General features: G+C 38.4%; 1 protein-coding gene and 1 pseudogene across 1 annotated transcript; both read right to left on the reverse strand.

Moving 5' to 3' along the window:
* Positions 1–317: 317 nt before the first annotated feature.
* Positions 318–1258, reverse strand: LOC136280946 (uncharacterized; annotated as a pseudogene).
* An 8482-nt stretch (positions 1259–9740) lies between these two features.
* Positions 9741–10825, reverse strand: LOC136280714 (uncharacterized). The gene is made up of 2 exons (XM_066166380.1): positions 10648–10825; positions 9741–10441 (listed from the first exon to the last, which is right to left on the reverse strand). The coding sequence occupies exons 1-2, from the start codon at positions 10823–10825 to the stop codon at positions 9741–9743; spliced, it is 879 nt and encodes a 292-aa protein (XP_066022477.1).
* Between the last annotated feature and the right edge of the window lie 1874 nt (positions 10826–12699).

The following is a 12699-nucleotide window of genomic DNA, read 5'->3' on the forward strand; positions in this document are numbered from 1 at the left end:
TGAAATGCCGTATTGTGGCATCAGTTATCACTGGGTTGATACCAGTAACCTTAATGTGCCAAGCTAAGCAAGGCACATTATAAGCAACAGCTTCCCCACAACCACATCGAGAGGGCTATATTCTGTTATTGACAAAGTGAGCCACCTGATTAGGAAGCCAAAATAATAATTATGGTCCGCCAAATTTTACGATATTTAAAAAAAAAAAACTGTGCACACACACACACACACATATATATTTTGGATTGAAAAGGTCATAGACAGGCCTACACAGACTCCCCTGTGTGGTTTTACGTTTGCGACGCAAAAGCCTTTAATTAAAGCTTCGCTCTGACGAGTATGTCTTTGAGCGATTTACCTTTTTTTTATATGATATAATCGGAGGCGTTTTGTAAATTGTTTTCAGCAGTGGCTGATTTTGGATGAGGTTCCATTCTTGCATCAGTATTTGTTTTAAATTTTTAACCCCTGGGTGGTATGCTGTCACAAAAGGCAATATTTTGCCTGTAGTTTTTTTGGTTTGTTTTTTAAGTGTCGACTGCCTTGCGGCAAACGAGACCTCAGATAACGTTTTTTCAATTAGGCTTTTTGGGTAACCACGTGCTTCAAGTCGTGTTTTGAAGTTACACATGGCCTCCTGGAAATTTCTTTCCGAGGAGTTTGTTCTTAGAAGTCTGATAGCTTCTCCTTTAATAAAGCCTGTCTTAACACCTGGCGGGTGGCAAGATGAATAGTGTGTATATTGAAAGGTCTCGGTCGGTTTGTAGTGAGTTTTGACGTCGAGGATAGCTTCGTTTTGGAATCTTTCACCTTTGTAGACAACCGTGTCTAAGAATGTGATTTCAGTCTCTGAGATCTCAGCCGTGAACTTTATAGTTGGATGGAACGTGTTAGCTTGTTCTATGAATAGATCAATGTCTTGTTTACGAACATCCCACAGGGAGAAAACGTCGTCAATGTAACGCTTCCATACTCTCGGCTTGATACTGCTTTGGTGAAGCAGTTTTGTTTCAATTTCTGCCATAAAGAGATTGGCGAAAGCAACCGCCATTCGTGTTCCCATGGCAGTTCCAAAACATTGGAGATAGTTTACTCCGTTGAACTGGAGCGAATTTTCTTTCAGTATAAGCCCGAGCATTTGTTTTAAGTAGTGGGACGGAATGGGAGGGTTGTTATTGTGGTATTTTTCGTATGCTTGGCATACTATTGTGATACCCTCTTCTTGTGGGATGTTTGTGTACAAGCTTGTTACATCCATTGATACTAAAATAGTATCATTTGACACTTGCGTTTTCTCTATAAAGTTGATGAAATCAGTCGTATCTTTGAGATACGATTTTTGCTTTTGAGCAATAGGCTGTAATAAATGATCCACAAAGGATGATATCCTTTCAGTTGGTCCTCCGCAGATATAATATATAATATATATATATATATAATCGGTCTACCCACTAGCAAAGGTTTGTGGATTTTTGTTAAAGTGTAGAAAATCGGTATTCTGGGCGGATTGGGAGTCTGTGAAAGCCACTTTTTTGTCATATCGTCTAAATGTTTGCCATTGTGCAGTTGAGCAATAAGCTCATTAACTTTTTTTAATGTGTCAGTGACCATGGGGTTTTCAAGAGGTCGGTAGTGGTCTCTGTTGTCGAGCTGAACCTGGGCCTCTTGAATTTTGTCCCTCTTGTTGAGAATCACTGTTGTGGTGCCTTTGTCAGCACGTTTAAGGTTGATGGCAGTATTGTTTTGCAGTTCTTTGACTGCTTTGTGTTCGTTGTATGACAGGTTGTGTTTTGGCTTTGTTATTTCTATTTCAGCAAGGCTTAACTTGATATTTTCGAAGTAGCGTTCAAGGGCAATAGAAGGTTGTACTGGTGGTATCCAGTTTGATTTGACGTGGAAAGGATGTGGTTCCCCTTGTCATTCTCGTGGAATATAATCTAAGTCTCATTCGCCTAGCGAATTGTTCGAAGTCACGCAACAATTGTTGCCTGATCTTATTTTCATTTGTCACGGGTGTTTCAATAAATTTAAGCCCTTTTGCTAACACGCTGACTTGGTGATCAGTTAATGTATTGTCTGAAAGGTTTTTAAGGTATTTTTCATTTTTCTCCCTTTCTGTAGTCACTCGCTTGTGTAGTGTATTTTTTCTACGCTTTTTGCGTTTATTATTCTTGGATAGCCTTTTGCTGCAGTGGGTTTGGCGACTGATTTTTCAGAGATGACACTGTTGTACTTTTCAACATGTTTATTATCACTCTGAAAGCGTGTACATATAAGATCTTTCAGCTCTGAAAGCTGATTTTCTATTTTGTCTATCCTGTCGGCATCAGTATTTACAGTGTTCCTCAAGGGCGAACGTGATCTTTCACGTGCATTTACATTGTATTGTGATCGAGACTTGGCAATATTAGCCGTTTCAAGTTTGTTCTTGTGACTAACAAGTCTACGCTGATGGAAGCGCACTAAGGCGCTAACGCATTGTTCTTCGGCTTGAAAAGGTCATAGACAGGCCTACACAGACTCCCCTGTGTGGTTTTACGTTTGCGACGCAAAAGCCTTTAATTAAAGCTTCACTCTGACGAGTATGTCTTTGAGCGATTTACCTCTTTTGTATGATATAGTCGGAGGCGTTTTGTAAATTGTTTTCAGCAGTGGCTGATTTTGGATGAGGTTCCAAAATAATAATTATGGTCCGCCAAATTTTACGATATTTAAAAAAAAAAAACTGTGCACACACACACACACATATATTTTGAAGCAAAGCGATGGTCATGGTTGTCACCAAATGAAGCTCGGAACTTGTCGCGGGCTAATGAGGGGATATTTGAGACGACAGAGTAACAAAGACTTGCCGGCAATGAAAGAGCCAGACTTGAATTTATTCCCTCACTAGTGCTCAGTGTTTCTCATAAAGTAAAAACAATTACAACTAAATGAAACCAATTCATCAGAGAAATCAATTAAAAATGAGTAGTGATCGAAACAAAAGACAATAAAACATACTTGTTTAGGAAAGGCCTAATGACAAAGTAAAAGGTAGTGCATTTTGGGGGAAGAAAACCACGCGTGAAGAATCTTATTGTTGCATGGAGAACACTTGACAAATACATCTCTCAACCTAAATAAAATGCCTTTGTATTGACTTTTGATGAAGGTAAAATTAGTATAGAAAGGTAACTGAAATATCCATACTATTGTAAAAAGAGGAATATGCGAAATTGTCACAAAAATGTACACATGTATGCCCACGAGGGGACATAGAAATAAAAAACTTATAGACTAAATCAACAAATATGTTCACAAAAAAAAAACCAAATGATTACTTACATATCTAATCCACACAGTAAAACTTCCAAATCTCAAAAAAAGCTAAGAGACAAACTTATTCAATGTCGTATTGTTTGATTCTACTTATTCTAAAACATGCAATTGACTGAAATACGAGCTGTGGAGGGGACTGTTAGAAACAAAGCAATGACGTAAATGGAACACAAGAAAGAAACTTATTAAGAAAATTACAAATATATATACATATGTAGATATACATGTATGTTTGTAGCTATTAGTAATGTTATCAATACTTAAGGTTTGAACATTGAAAGCAGAATTGATGCGAAGAAATTCTTCAACGCTTTGTCGTTGTCATTGTCATTGCAAACTTCCTTTGGCAACTGAAAAGATGTTGCAGTGACATGGGATACTTTCACGTAACTTGGAAGCACAACTTTTTCAATGTTTACCTCTACGAGGATCAAGAGGTCTGGCAAGCCTGGCTTCTCAAGAATCTACTTGAAATCGAATAGACAACATCTTACGTGAAAAATCATTAAATTACAGTCACGATTTAAACGGAATAAATGCAAGATTTTGTTTTGACTTGTTATTTTTCACTTATTTTTGTTTACAAAGCTTAAGGGTCTAACTTCCTATCCATGCACTTACTAATTTTGCTTTGTTTCAAATTGATTAATCTAATCACTAAACATCAGAACTGAGGTGTCGCATATAGAACAGATGGCTTTCATTCAGTGTGGCCAACTTTCTTTATCCCACTTTATATTCCTATACTCACCATTTTGCATACAAAAACCAGGAGGGAGTAGGACATCAAGGCCATCTGATCTAGCTCTTGATCATCAGCCATCTCTACCAGACGGTCCGTAAAATGGTCAATGTGGCCATCAGTGGCTGCGAACAACTTGTGCCTCATAAATGCAGAGACAGCTGCCACACTTGCGCTTGCATTACCGATTGTAATTTCTAAAAGTTGATATCGGTCTCTATGTTTTAGACCTGTACAGAGGGTCCATTCCATCTAGATAATACCTTACGAGAAGGTACATGAACATAGTAACAAACGTTGCTAAAATTTACCAGTTTGAAGATAATTTACATTGGTAGATAAGACATATTTGAGTGTTCATACTTACGAAGGCGATTAAAAGCGAGAATTTATGGTATACTATGATCAACAATTATAAAAAAAGCGTGGATGTTGCTTCCACGTAACTTGGCAGCACAACTTATTCAATTTTTTCCTCTACGACGATCAAGAGCTCTGGCGAACCTCTCAAGATCTGCATGAAATTGAATAGACAATATCCTACATGAGACATCATTAAATAACAGTCACAATTTAAATGGGATAAATACAAGATTTTGTTTCGACTTGTTATTTTTCGCTTATTTTTGTTTACTAAGCTTAAGAGTTTAACGTACAATCCATGCATTTATTAATTTTGCTTTGTTTTTAAATGGATTAATTTAATTACTAGGGATAGCTGCGTGGCCTGAATGAAATAAACCTCAAACCTAACTTTGATTGCTTTTTGCTACGATGATTGCTTTTATTTTCATTTGATTGTGTTATTGACAAAGTTGTTGTATCTAATTATTCGAAAATCTCGAAGTATGATTAGCAATGACATCTGCTTTAGGATGCTGGGGTTTGCTGGCAATGTTTTCAGGAATGTGTGGTGCTGTGACTGTTGCACTCCTCTCTTGTGGTTTTAAGCATTTTCTCTCTACAATGGCATTAAGCATTGGCTTGAGATGATAATTGGTTGTCTTCTCAAATATGGGCTTTGCCACCCATTCTTTTGTATATTTTGGAAACACTACCTTGTATTGCAGCTCCCCTTGGTTGGCACCCCTGGATACAGTGGCTTGTTGTCTACCAGTGTTGGCATTATGGTCTAGGGCTGCCAACTGAGTTCGAGCAATCATGCCATTATAAGAGAAGTGCTGCCGTTTGGGTGCATATTTGGTCTGCACACTATGGTACACCTCTAAATTGCCAGTATGACAACTTAGTGTTAGTTGCTGAATGTCCTTCAACAGATTTTTATCGAATACAACCTCCTTCAATGCATTATGAGCAGAGGAGCCAGGCCTAAGCCACCTTTTAGTTCTTGCGATAGCTGGAGGGATTGGTTGGTGGGCACATTCCTCATACAGGTCAGCTGAATCCCAGGAGTGGATATTGGCAGTGTGATAGACAATGGATATCCACTTCTCTCTCAACATCTCCTTGTCTCCCCCACATGTTTTGGCACACCACCAAAGGTGGTTTGAGATGGATCTGATCCAGAGAGAGAGATCAGCACATTCTTTCTTCTTTTTCAGTTAACTTTTTAGTTATACTCTTGGAAAGGTGCCACACATCAAATTGATGATCAACTTCAGGGAAATTTGTTTTCATGTCAGCCTTAATGCCCACATGACAGTCAGTTGCAACAACCATAATTTTCCCCCCCTTTTTCATAGATGTTTTCCATACAGCGTTTAAAACCCTCTCTTTCCATGGCATTGCTATTATTTACTTCACTGACCTGAAAAACCTTGAAGTCAACAATCTTATCAGTTTTCTGATCAATCATGGTATATGTCCCATATTTTGCATTATGGCCAGGACTGTCACAACGCCCATCCCCTGAAAGCCACAGATCTCGCCCCCCTAGCTCAGAAAAAGTGGAATTTTGTTCTTTAAGCCAGAACTCATTGATTACGGGTAATAAGTACTTGTTTTGAATATTATAAAATGTTTTCTCACTGAAAATTTTCAAATTTAAGATATCTGCCAAAGATGCTACTTTTGTAAAGGTAGAGCCACTGAGCAAAATAGATGATGACAGCAACAAATTTCCAGCTGCCATCCCCTCAAGCATTGGCTGGCTTTGCCAGGAGTACTTATGATTATTCATACATTCTAGGGTGACAAATAATTGGCTTCCTTGTGTGGATTGGTTCCTCTTAATCAAAACTGCACCACACTCAGGACAGTACTTAAACAATTTAAATAGCTCTTGTTTAAATACAATGTATTTGGTATCATCCTGTGGCTTTTCGCATTTTGTTTCCCCTTGGTGTTCGTTGTCTGATCCTGACAAGTTCGAATCATCTGAATCTTTCTGTTTTGTGGGAAGGTAGATGCCATCTTTTCTTGGAGAGACTTCTGGGGAAGCAGCAGCTTCAGTTGCTTCTTCCTTGTTATCTTCAATTTCAGGAAGGAATACCTCTTCAGTCTGGGTGCTGCTTTCTGAAACATCAACCTCGACTTGGGTGTCAGTAGATTTCATCATTAAATGGAGACCACGAAGATTGACTTGGATCCCAAAATCCACACCCTTGTTTGGCAAATTCACCTGCACTGCTTGACTCAACCAACGTGCTTTTAGGCCCTAAATCATGTGGGAATGGATATGATGGGCTGTCTGAGGTTGATGTACTTGCTCCACAATTCACTACATCAACAGGTGCAGGCTGTTCTAAAGCTGAAGCTGCATGTTCTTCGATTCCACAACTAGGTTGTGCAGTTATAGAGGCTATATACTATAACAGAAAAAATATTAACTCTGTTATGGTATGGGTTAGTGACCCTTTGAGAGAATGAAAAATGTGGGTATGGGGGATAAACTATGCTACTATACGGTTACACAATGATTCAATGGGATTTTCTTGGAAAATATAACACCTGACCCTGCCCTCCTTTGGTTGAAAGCCTGCACTGGTTTCAACTTAGAATTTCCAGTTGTATTAAGTTTTTATCCACATAGAAGTAAAGAAGGTTAAAAGAATTCATTATTTAAAGAATAATATCCACAACTTATATATAGTCTATTTGTACTAATTTTGTTCACCTGCTAGTTAACAAGGGACAGGTATAATGTTCCTATAATTAAAAAATAATCACTTTATTCTGAAACAATTTAATTTTGTTTACCTACTGGTCAAAAATTTTCAGAAGAGACGAAGTACAAAGATTACTCAGAAAAAAAAAACATGAAACTAGAAGGAATTCCATGGCAGGATGTTGTTTTTGCGTAAGGAGAAGAAATACTTTTCTGTGAAAATTTAATGTTTCTCAATGGAACCTATTCGGTCGATATCCTTTAAGATATAAATTGTTATTTCCCCCAAACTGCATTCACCTTTCAATTTTTTTTTATCAATCATGCATAAATGATGAGCAGCTTCAAGAGTTTGCAACAACCCAAGCTTTGCAACAACCCAACCCAGTTACAAGAGAGTAATTCGCGATTCACTTACTTCTTTTCTGACTTTCTCTTCTGAACATTTCTCCAATGAAAGTCGAGGTCTTTTTGATGGTCTCCGATGCGAAAAAACCGTGGGTATTGCACCTGGTTTTAGCGTAGATCTGGGTTTCAAACCAAGAATTTCTGCTTTCAAGTCTCGTTCGTAGCAGTCAGGTGTAAAATGTTCTGAGCACAGCCTGGAGTTTTTCAAAACGACCAGATCCGCTCGTGAAATCTTTGCCAGCCACTGTGATCGTAGAGCTTTATCCCTCGGAAAGCAATGGTAGGATATACCAGTTGTGTACCTGGAGTCGTTGTTACAATCGAACACCGCGCAGTATACCATTTTTTAGCTCGAAAGTAATCAAAGTAAATATAGCAATGAGAACTACTCAACCGCCAAGAACAGATAGAAGAATAAACTCAAACAACTCGGGCTTCCGTATTTGTACATCCTTTCTTGCGTAAGCCAAGAATTTAATCCATCATAGAGAACTTATAAACCAAAGTTCAACACGAATTTCAAAATTTTATTTCCTTTTGGACTTCTTGCGACATTGTTAACAGCGTGCGTTATCGTACATGCCATTGCAAAATCCAGACTACAAACGCGTTGCAAACTAATGTTAAAAAAGGTAAATAACAAAATATGGGAAACAGAATGGAAGATGAAATATCTTAAATTACCAGTATGCAAGAAAAATTAAAGTGGAGACCCTATTCCGAAAACATCGAGGTCAATCCAAGTATAAAAGATGCGCCGCACATGATCTGGACACGTAACTACGTTTCAGAGACACAGGGTTACGAAAGCCAAAATATTTTTCTCTTACACAATCCCTGGATAGAAGACCAATTTTCTTATATGAGAGGCGCTTGAATCATTTTTTGCTTCACCTTGCACAATCTTTACTCCTGGAAAACCACAAATTCTTTCCCGCGAGCAAGCCGCAGTCCTGAATTCAACTTGCCTGTTTCTTGCTGTGTTTACCTTCATCCCCATATCCTACGTCACACGGTACAAAAAGAACCGCTGACATTGGTGTTCTGAGCCAACGTACCACAGTCAAATGTCGAGCCAATTATCACTAAAAACCCTTCGTTTTCTGGATGAAAACTGTCGTTTTCGAGGGAAAAAAATGACGGAAATTTGTTCCATCATACATAAATGTACGATATACGGTGAAAAAAATTACATGAATTTGGACTTCAGTTCTCCTTTAAAAAATATTTAACACAGAATGCCAGTAATTCAGTCTTGTCGTTATTTAATTAAAGGTGGTTAACCAGCATCCAGTGATTCACACAGCTCTTTATGTTAGACATCCTTATCACCAGGTATAGTTGGCTCGAAGGACAAATAAAGTTGTGAATCATCAGCATAAAAACGATAGCTCAAATTGAATTTCCCAACAATGTGGTGACTTGTTAAAAAAATATAAAATGGGTCTTAAAACATATCCTTATGGAACTCCACATCTAAGAGCAGTGTGCAATCTAGAATTTAGTCAAAATGGGTCATAATTATGTCCCTCGTGACATTTTAAATTGGGTCATTTCAAAAATGGTTTGGGGTCAAACTATGATACTGAAACTTCGAAAAAACTGACATCCAAACTATCACCAGCATGTTATGGTTTTTTCTTCACAGTTTTGATATGTTTATAGCAGTAAACAGTACAATAATCATAAAGCTGAATCGTTCTTTTAAAAAATGACAGACCCATCCTTAGTAAACGACGCCAAAAAATGCCAAACACTTTTTTCATTTCATGCTTTCTGATCCCTTGTAACTATTAAGCTCAAATTATGTTTTCATTAAATGGAAAGATTTTTCCTGAGTTAGCTTGTTAAGATCCTCCAGATCAATATTAGTATCTGGGCAACTGCCCACCTACCCATCCCCTAACCCAACATTAACCCTAACTTGTTATCAATTGACTGTTGTTGGGTTAGGGGAGGGGCAGGTGGGCAGTTGCCCAGATACTGATATTGATCCGATCCTCCTATCCTTCTTTCTCTAATGCTGCAAGGCAGATGCAAAGTCAAATTGCTTCCTTTCCAGCCCATCAAACGAGAGAGAAGAATGTCATGATCAACATTATCACAAGCAGCACAAAAGTGTAAAAGCTGTGCGATATATTAAACACTGGGCTCCAAATGGTTGAGGAGTGGAATCCAGTTTTTACTTATATTAACCTTTCTTCACATTGCTTCGTTCTTGAGAAGCACAGTCGCCGGCGTATTCGCAGTTGAGGGCAACTTTCCCAAACCATGGTTGTGTTTCCGTCCTTGAACTTCTTGAGCTTTGATCGTTTCTCTTAATTCTCTCGCCTCGATTTCACTCTTGATGGTTTCTAAAAATTCCTCGATTTTCCACACATTAGCGGTTGATTTTCGCGCGATTTCAAGCCTTATTTCGTTTGTTAGCTTAGACATGATAATCGGTATTAATAGACTGTCATACTCCTGTGCTGTAACTCCGAGTGAAGATAATCCTAGCACATTTACACTAAACTTATTGTAGAGAATCCGAAGAGGCAATGGGCGATCACTTGTACAGGGTTGGAGTTTGAGGATCTCGTCCATGTGCGCGGAAATGATCTGTTGCGGTCTTCCAAATCGTTGTTCGAGAATTTCCACTGCTGAATCGTAGTTGGAGCTTGATAGAGCAAGGCCCTGAATGGCTTGACTTGCGGCACCTTCCAAAAGTGATATGAAATAGTTAAACTTGTCTATTTTTGAAATGTTTTCGTTGTCGTGAACTGCGGTCTGGTATGAATCCCAAAATCCTGTCCAGGTCGTTACGTCATCACGAAATTTAGGAAGGATTAGTTTCGGTAATTTCGCCTTGAACTGATTGATAGGCTGCTGTAGTATGCCTCCAGGAAGCGTTTGAATTAATCCTGCGAGTGGATTGATAGTTTCTTGAGTAGTCCTGTTGGTCTGTTGAGAAGTATCGTTTGTTTTGTTCTGGCATGTGATAATCTTCTCCACATATCATGTTGTCTCCAGGAACTGAGAGTTTCGTTTCCGTCAATCGACTTACAACTTCTAAATGTTGAACTTGCACGCTGGTTGTAAGTGTTTTGTCCTCCACAATGTTGCTAACCTTTGTCACATTTTTCGTTACAATGGAACGCTGAGTTCCTCAGATTGCTCGCAATGGTATAAACTTTTCTTTCCTTTCTTCGATCGTCATCATGATCACGCGAACAGTTCTTCCTTTGAAAGACATTTTCGTGGTGGGATCTCACATATCTGGTGTACATTCTCGGAGACGCAGACATTTAGGAGGATGAGTTGTACCTTTTCACAGTTTTCTGCTTATAGCAAGTGCTTACATTTGTATGTTATGACTTGAAGCTTCAGTTGCACTCACCAACTGGCTTTAATGTCATACTTTTAAAGAGCTTCAGCTTAACTGAGGAGGTGTTCATGGGTGGATCTCCTAACTGGGTGATAACTGAGAGGTCATCCAAGCTTATTACATTACTTGTAACTCCAGCATGTAATAGACATGTCAAGGTTGTTGTGAAGTCTTCTTTAGCCGATTTGAAGATACTGATCTCTGCAAGCCACTGGTTTACTTTAGTTTGGACTAGAGATACAGCTTCCACTTGTAAACTGCTTTCATCAGAACTGTCATCTTTGTGTTCTTTTAATTGTTGATTTTTGACACTTACTGCACATTTTCTTGAACCCAGGACACTCTGTTCTTCTTTGATGAAGTTGTTTACGACCGCAGTGTTAGTGCAGTAGTCGGTTTGGTAGGACCTTGGGGTCTACTCTTTTCTGATTTCTTCTCTAAATTCGACAATCTTCTTCCATCTCTCTTCTCACTATGACGTCTTACTATGATCATCTTGATTTGCTGCGAGGTGATTTCACTCATAATGCACATCTGTGTAGCTTTCTTGAAGTCCAGAGATTTTTTCTCTTAGGAGTCTCAACTTTGTGACCTTGACTCTTTATGCCAATGACGAGCCTGTCCCTGAGAAGCTCATCTGTTGGTGCACCATATTGTTAGAATTGATTTCTCTAACACTCGTTTGTGGTCTGGTTGATCCTTCTTTATTTGCTTCTCTTCTCAAGTTGTTACAATGGGGACTAGCTTCAATATATCAGGGAAAACTAGAGTCTCTGCTTATAAAGGTGTCACTGCGGATTACATTTCTAAGCCGTCAATCTTCTTGTGTTGTCATCGTACCATCTCAACTAGCGAATCATGCTTGACTACGTGTTATAGTTCCCACATACTGAGCAAGCACCTTAGGGTTGTCTACGCAGTTACAAAATCAATTTCTTCCCTAATTTTCATATCTTTACGGTTGAGATCGGCCAGAACAGAAACGAGATCGACAATATAAAAATTACAAATAACCTTGTTGTAGAGTGTTATTTATACCTAAAAGTGTATCTTAAGAGAAAATCACCACCAAGGTGTCGAACGCGACCTATTACCAGGGAGATTTACTCTTCCTGGACTAACAAATTAACTTATTTAAGAACAAGGCCTATCACAAGTTCCATGTCAACTTCACGATCACAAACAAATAAGACCACCAAGAAGGCGTACGAAGTAATCAACCTGCCCTTTTTATAATTTACATTAAATGACTTAGAATAATATAATATTTCCATTCCTTTTCTTTCTAACACCAATACAGAAAACCCTTACGATATTATAGATTAACTATAATTGTAATTTTATCATTTAACAAATTCTCCCTACTTAGACGGAGCTGTCCCCAGCTCCCAAAGGAGTTATGAATATGCGGTTAGATAAGTGGATTCATTCTTAAGCGGATATATGGTTAAAGTTGCTAACATAAAACACGAAAATGTCGTGGTGACTAAATAGGGGGAGTAAATAAGCCCTTTTTCTTTCTTTTTTTTTGTAAAAACTGGTGTGGTTTGCTGAAGGAGGTAAATAAAAATAAAAAAAATTATGTGGTCGTTGAGCCATTAGTTGAACCTAGTTGTTTACGAGCAGTAAACTTCACCGCTCAAGTGAATAGACCAAACCAATAGAGCCACGAGCAGTAAACTTCGCCGCTCAAGTGGTGCTCAACGAACTAAGAAAGAAATAAGTACTAATTAGTTAAGTAGATTTAAACCGGTGTATGAGGGTAACTGTACATGACCAGGAACAAAAAAAAAG

This window comes from Pocillopora verrucosa, chromosome 5, assembly GCF_036669915.1.
Source record: "Pocillopora verrucosa isolate sample1 chromosome 5, ASM3666991v2, whole genome shotgun sequence".
Taxonomy (NCBI): Eukaryota; Metazoa; Cnidaria; class Anthozoa; order Scleractinia; family Pocilloporidae; genus Pocillopora; species Pocillopora verrucosa.

Coding starts and splice junctions, on each gene's coding strand:
- LOC136280714 (XM_066166380.1), bottom strand. CDS start 10,825: ATGTCTGCGTCTCCGAGAATGTACACCAGATATGTGAGATCCCACCAC. Junction 10,442..10,647: donor TAACGAAAAATGTGACAAAG/GTTAGCAACATT, acceptor ATCCACTCGCAG/GATTAATTCAAACGCTTCCT.